Source organism: Octopus bimaculoides, chromosome 6 (assembly GCF_001194135.2).
Source record: "Octopus bimaculoides isolate UCB-OBI-ISO-001 chromosome 6, ASM119413v2, whole genome shotgun sequence".
NCBI lineage: Eukaryota > Metazoa > Mollusca > Cephalopoda > Octopoda > Octopodidae > Octopus > Octopus bimaculoides.
The window spans coordinates 41,616,313-41,624,106 of record NC_068986.1 but is presented as its reverse complement, the minus strand read 5'-3'; the positions used below and the strand labels follow the sequence as shown (position 1 = coordinate 41,624,106).

The 7,794-nt window shown below is 36.7% G+C and overlaps 1 protein-coding gene across 2 annotated transcripts in view; it reads right to left on the bottom strand.

Annotated features, from left to right (window-relative positions):
* LOC106871142 (cullin-1) overlaps positions 1-7,794 on the bottom strand; it is a 110,965-nt gene that overhangs the window by 33,553 nt on the left and 69,618 nt on the right. For both annotated transcript variants that reach the window (XM_014917452.2, XM_052968701.1), the window contains 2 exons: positions 4,715-4,878; positions 358-520 (listed from right to left, as the gene is read on the bottom strand). In XM_014917452.2, coding sequence (XP_014772938.2) covers positions 358-520; positions 4,715-4,878 — 327 coding nt within the window. The remainder of the gene's footprint in view (positions 1-357; positions 521-4,714; positions 4,879-7,794) is intronic.

Sequence of the window (7,794 nt, the reverse complement as noted above, 5' to 3'; positions counted from 1 at the left end):
CATGAGGTTTCTCGAGCAAGATGAGCGTGGCCGTTGCCAGTACCGCCTGACTGGCCTTCGTGCGGGTGACACGTAAAAGCACCCACTACACTCTCTGAGTGGTTGGCGTTAGGAAGGGCATCCAGCTGTAGAAACTCTGCCAAATCAGATTGGAGCCTGGTGTAGCCATCTGGTTTCACCAGTCCTCAGTCAAATCGTCCAACCCATGCTAGCATGGAAAGCGGACGTTAAACGACGACGATATATATATATATATATATATAAATAGAGAGAGAGAGAGGGAGAGAGAGACAGGATCGGTGTGTGTGTATGCATATATAAATGTAACTGGGTAAACATTGATGAAGTATTTCTCACCAGTATGTTTATCATCATCAAGTAAATTTTGAAATTCAACATGAAATATGTCAAGATGTTTTTCTATTAGGGTCTTCTCACAGATTTTAGCTAATCCATCCTGGGTGCTCTCATGAAGATACAATTGCACACGTTTGGCCTCTTCCATTAGACGAGTTTCAGCCTACAATACAGAGATAGAGAGAGAGAGACAATAATTAATTCTAAATTAACAAAATAATGCTTGTCACAGCTTGCATATGCCACAGTAATAGCTTCTAACATAGGCACAAGGCCATAAATGTTGCAGGGATGTATGAAGTTTGATTCAATCAATCCCAGAGCACTTGATGATTATTCACTTCATTAATACCAGAAAGGAAAATGGCAAAGATGATTTCAGTAGGATTTGAATTCAGAACACAAAGAGCATAAATACAATCTGCGAGTCATTTTGTCTGTTGTTTTACTGATTCTGTTAATCAACTTACCTTTGTACCCAACTGTTGTATTACAAACCAATGAGGGAGCTTCTCCATGTTCAACCTGCTAGAACTATTAGCCAAATCTCCATCAAATTATACTGCCCTATTGTCTGCCACAATAATAATAATAATAATGATGATTTCTAAGACAGACAGAAGGCTACCCATTTTCGGGAAAAGAAATAACTGAATTTAGTAATCCTAATGCATGACTAGTACAATATCATCAATCCTCGAAAAATTTAAAATCTGAAATAACCAAATACTATAAGGTATTTTGTCCAGTGCTTTACCGATACAGCAGTCACTACTCTAGTAGCAGCAGCAGCAGCAGTAGTAGTAGCAGCAGTAGCAGAAGCAGTATTAGTAGTAAATGTTTTCTTCATGAGCTGCAGTGTTTAATTCTGGATTCAGTTGTGTTAAGAGAATGTGGGCTGTGTCTTAACTTTTACAGAGAAGACAGCCATGTACAGGTGATTTTTCTAAAAAAAAAAAAGTGGCATTTGCTAGGGTTGCAAACTTTAGCCAATTTGTACAACTTTTTGGTTGGCTGGATATTTATCTAGTGTATTTCTGCCATCTAAGCTTATATAGTATGACTATAATGATGAATTGAATTCTTTGAGTTTCTCTTAAAATTTTGACCAGATCATATTGGAGAACCCCACAAAAATCTTCATAGTAAGTTGACCCAATGGTCAATGCATCCAAAATTGAAGTCATATCAATTTGCTTTACAAACAAACAGAAATGTAACCTCGCAATAGAGACACTCAATTGCAACAAGTGAACGAGTGTATTTACTTGGGTTTTTCCTTCCAATCAACTAGTTAATCCAAGAACAAGGTTAAGAAGTACATTAATTTACAGCATGAAGACCAGCTTATAGGTCCCAGATGGTGCTCAAACATTCAATTCTTCTTTATGGATGTGAAACCTGGTCTTTACAAACTGGGTTTCTGTAATTTGGGGTTATTTGACAATTGCAGTCTTAAAAGTATAGAATATGCTTATTTGCTTCATGACATGAATGTGTTTGCTATCTCCAAGGATCTAGTTGTATAGCCTTTATCATTTATAATCCAAGCTCACTATTGCTGCTAGTTTAGCTATATATATATCAACATGATTCAAAAATCTTTAACCATGTTACTGTTAGCCTGATCTCATGTTCAAGTTGGCAGCACCGCAATGGTGGGTAACTAAAAGCATAGCATCATATAATCAATGCGGCTCTCACATCAATCACTTGTTCAAATACCTACTGCCTTCATCAATGGAATGCATGCTAACCTCAAAATCAAATCTAACCTGAGAAATAACAGACTGCAATAGGTGTCAATTGTTTGAGGTGCAAGTTTATCTGGGAGAAACCAGCTAAGCATACTATGTAAATAATGATATATTACATAACAATAAGCATATCAAACTTTAATGAAACTTGATCAAGTGGAGAGAATCGGATTCATATTATGTTCTGTCAGTCACTCACCATGTCACTTCCTTTTCTGTTTTTCCCTTCTGGAAGCAAGTTTGAGTTAACAATATGAAAGAAATAAACCTCATTTTGAAACAGAAACTAAAAGTATGAAACTGTTTTTTGCTATTATTGACTACGAGTAGCCTGTAGCAGATGGTCAAAGACGGTATCTGTCATATGATAGAACAATAACTGCAAGTCAATTGTTGATTTCATCCTAACCAAGCAAAACATGACCAGCATAAATCTGATTTCCCAAGTGAAGGAGCACATTTAAATAAGCCAATATTTTAAGCAATAAAGAACAGAATGACAGTGTAGTTAATTTGCTGGACTACAGACTACATACCAGTACTTCATTCAAATCTTAAAAAAGTTGTGAATTTGTGCCCCAGAACAAGATATATTAACTGTCAGACAAACAAGAAATTTTGCCCGACTGACAAAAAAACTTTAGTATATCAGTTAATTAACAGAAAGAAAGGCATCCAATTGCAAAAAAGAAAAATTTTCTTCAACAGAAAGAAAAAAAATCCAAACTATGGATATAATAGAGTCAAAAGAAAAGTCTTAAAACATGCAAAAAATTCACCCAGGCCAATTGATCAGTCCAAGTGATACAAGCTGAAAGGATTTTGAGGCTGATCCATTGACCCGATGGAACAAATGTTGTGAATGGTTGGTTTTGAAGAGTAATAGCTAATTAGAGATCGTCTGTCAGCAGATGTATCTCAACAGAAAACAAATTTTGGTCTTTTTGACTACACATACCAAAACCCCATGTCTCAAAAGGGTTAAAGATCACAATATAAATATACTCAAACATGTAGGGCACAGCAGTCAATGTATATTATTATTATAATATTAAGACTTGTTTACCAGTCTCAAGTGTATTCACCATTTTAACAAACATATTCTACAGACACCTGGCACACTCCAATGACCTTAGAATAGAGGTAGCTACCTTTGAGATGTAACCATTTGAAGAATTTACATTCCATTTGTGCTTGTTGTAGAATAAACAAAAACTACTTTGCCAATAAGTTAGAAAGTGAAACTGTACAAAAATTGTCTTCATTAATATAACCATTTTTCTCTGTATTAGATCTGGCCACTTTGAATATAAACATGTAGAATATTTGGGTCATATATGGACGTTTTAAGTGCTAAAGGGTTAACGTATACAACTTCAATTATTTCATGAGCAAAACCAATAATGACTGAGATTACTCTGGAGACAAAGGAATTATCTGTCAACCACTTAATAAATAATATAGAGGCAAACTTTCTTTTTGCATAAGATCGCTCAGAGGCAATATAACAAAGAAGAATTGACAATCAACCAGCTGATATTAGATTCAATTAACAAGTGCTCCAGATATTCTCTTTCCTCACCAATGAAATCATCATCATCATCATCATCGTTTAACATCCGCTTTCCATGGACGATTTGACTGAGGACTGGTGAACCAGATGGCTACACCAGGCTCCAATCTGATTTGGCAGAGTTTCTACAGCTGGATGCCCTTCCTAACGCCAACCACTCCTAGAGTATAGTGGGTGCTTTTACGTGCCACTGGCACGAAGGCCAGTCAGGTGGTACTGGCAATGGCCACGCTCAAAATGGTGTATTTTACGTGCCACCTGCACAGGAGCCAGTCCAGCAGCACTGGCACAATCTCGCTCGAATGTCTTTACACGTGCCACCAGCACAAGTGCCAGGAAGGCGACGCTGGGCACAGGTGCCATCACGATTTCGCTTTCCCCAACAGGTCTTCACAAGCCAAGTTTCATGTCCAATGAAGGAGACGACGTTGGCATGGGTGCCTGTCGTCGAATTTAGTTCAATTTCAATTCTGATTTCACTTGCCTCAACAGGTCTTCGCAAGTGGAAGTTTTGTGTCCAATGAAGGAAGGTATGCATAAGTAGGCTAGCTACACCCCTCGAGGAGGCCTTAGATTTAGGTCTCTCTTGGCTTGCCGGGTCTTCTCACGCACAGCGAAATGAAGGACAATAAACACTAAAAGAAAAATTCAGAAAGAAACTGAGCTTCTATGAGCATAAACCAAATCTACAAAAACCCATAAAGAGAGCAGTACAGATTTTACAGCTCCATACCTCACAATAACAAAATATCCTAAGCATTATGTAGTTAGCTAAAAATGCTCAGTGGATCTATAAGCTCCAGCAGAGCTGGTCAGATAGATCTATTCAATAACAAAGTATGCAGAGAGACAGTCTCACTTTCCAACTTCTTACTTTTACAGAATTATAAATGAATCAACTTTTATAACATTGTTAACTCAGTAAAAGGCTGAATGAAAAAAAACAAACACAGAATTTAATCTGCAAGCTAACATCTACAACAAAACATATATTAGATAAAATATAGAAAAAGAAATTATAAAATACCTTTTTCATATATTCAGTGACAGGATTGTGTGCTAAAAAGTCTGTACTTTCCCATGTGTAAAATCTTCCTGTGTAACTTAAGAAAGGACTTTCAAAATGTTCCTTGTATACACTCAACGTTGGACCTTTTGCCGAGGGATCATCTTCATTTAAACCAAGTGCCACTATATAAAAAGACAAAATATATGATTAGTAATTTCTGAGGAATATGAAGTTGTGAATATAAAAAACAACAACGATAACTACAATAATAACAATGGCTTCCAATTTAGACACAAAGCCAATAATTTCGAAAGGAAGTGGGATTAGTTGATTTCCATCATTCCCAGTACTTGACAGGCATTTTATTTCATCGATCTTGAAAGGATGAAGAGCAGAGTTGACCTTGGCAGGATTTGAACTCATAATGTAAAGAGCCAGAACAAATACTGTGAAGTATTTTGTACAATGCTCCAATGAGTCATTCAGTCAGCTGCTCTTATCCTGGTAATAATAATAAAGACAGCATTTCGCCTGTCTTTACATTGTGTTCAAATGCCACCAGGGTCAACTTTGCCTTTCATCCTTGATGAAATAAGTACTAGTTGTGTACTGGGATCAATGTAATCGACTAGGCACATCCCCAAAACTTCCTGGTTTTGTGCTATAACTTGAAACCAATACTATCATCATCATCAACAGTTGCCGCCACCACCATCACAGTAGCAGCAGCAGCAGCAGTAAGCCAGTGAGCTGGCAGAATCACTAACATGGTGGCATTTCATCTGTCTTTACATTCTGAGTTCAAATTCTACCTTTCGGAGCCAATGATATATGTACCAGTTAAACACTAGGGCTGTTGTAACCAACTTACTCCTTTCCCATAAATTTCAGGCCTTGTGCCTTATAGCAGGAAGGATTATTATTATTGTTAGCATTATTAAAAGAGAAGGAGTAGGAGATATTCAAAAGGATTCTTATTTTTTAATGTGACAAGTTATAAAAAATTTTATCTCTGCGTAATACAATATAACTAAATCATCTTAAATTACAATAGTTTTCAAGTTATATTCAGTTTCAAAAAATGACAAAACTGTATTGTAGAAGCTTGAGAGCCAAATATAAAAATCTTTTAATGGAGTTTTAGAGAAATTTTTCTCCACTGACAATTTGAACATATTAAATTGTCTGATCTCCCAACTATGAACAACTAAGGAAGTAGAAGATATGCTTATTTTTAAGCTTTGCAAACTAACGAAAACAGAATATCATTGTTTCCCCTTAGAGACACAAAACTTGAACTCATAATCTCACTAACTTCATATAGCACCTAAACCCTTTTGAGACCATTATTCCCAATGAATACAAGCCTAGGCATTTAATACATATTAAAAATAATCAATAATTTTGAAAATTTTATTAAAATTACATTTTTCATTATTAAGCTGGTGTTTTACAAACCAAACACTAAACTATTAAATAAAACTGATGGTTTTACTTATATTCATTTCAAATTTTGACACAAGGCCTTTCAGGCGTGGGTGTAAATTGATTACAGTGACACCAGTGCTCGACTCATACTTATTTTATTGAGCCCAAAAGGATGAAGGAAAAAGTTGACCTTGGCAGAATTTGAACTCAGACAGACAAAATGCTGCCAAGCATTTTGCCCAGCATGCTTTATTTTTTACTTAAAATATTAACACAGAAAATTAAGAGATGTTTGAATCATAAACCTTAAGGTCAGTCTCAGCTGGGTTGGAACCAAAAGAGAAAACCTGAGAGTCAGTTGGTCTTTTTTTTAAACTTCAACGAATTTTAACATCAAACATAAGCTTTAATAAAAAAAAACACTGTCTATTATTTTTTCCACGTAACAAGTGTACAAAAAGAAAATACTGAATAGAAAGAAGATATTGTATTATTGCACCATAGTTGGATTGGGAAAAACCCCCAGTTTCTTTTTAACTTTTCTGCTAACAACTTGGAGGTAAAACAGTTACAGAGCCTTTACATGGTCACCTGACCAGCTAGAAATAATAGCCAAATCATATTTTAGACACATTAGATAATGTAGGCTTAGATGTACAAAAAAGAAAGACACAATCATATCTGGAATGCTTTTGATTACCGTCATCATCATCATCATCATCATCATCATCATCATCATCATTTAGCCCTTCTACTTTCCATTCTAACATGGGTTAGGCAGTTTGACTGGAAATGGTAATCTAGGGAGGTGTACCAGGCCCCAATCTAATTGTGACTTGGTTTCTATGGCTGAATGCCCTTCCTAATGCCAATCACTCCAAGAATGTGGTGGGTGCCTTTTATGTGTCACCAGCATGGATGCTTTTTCAGTGTCATCAGTACAGGTACCTTTAATGTGTCACTGGCAAGAGTGTCCTGTATGTATCACTGGCACAAGTGCCTTTTATGTGTCACTGGTATGGGTGCCTATTATGTGTCACCGGCCTGGGTGCCTTTAACATGTCAGTGGTATGGGTGTGTTTTATGTGTCACCAACATTGTCAATGACACTTGGGTTGACAAGCCTTCTCAAGCACAGCAAAGTGCCAAAAGTCTCAATCATTTGTCACTGCCTGCATGAGATCCAACATCGAAAGATCATGCTTTGCCACCTTAACTCATATCTTCCTCGGTCTACTCCTTCCACAGGTTCCACAGATTATATATCTGTTAAATCACATATGACCTCGGGACTAAACAGCAAGAAAAGCGGTATCACTGTATGTCCACTTTTCCATGCTAGCATCAATTGTATAAGAGTGCAAATTGAAAAAAAAAGACACATTATAATCAGGGTGCAAAATACATGAAAAATAAATAATAAATAAAAATAAATATTGGGATGAAATTTATGCATTTACCCAGAGAAGTAGACTTGAGACTAAAGAAGAATTGTTGTTGTTGTTGGCACTCCGTCGCTTACGCCGTCGAGGGTTCCAGTTGATCCGATCAACGGAACAGCCTGCTCGTGAAATTAACGTGCAAGTGGCTGAGTACTCCACAGACACGTGTACCCTTAACGTAGTTCTCGGGGATATTCAGCGGGACACAGTGTGACAAGGCTGACCCTT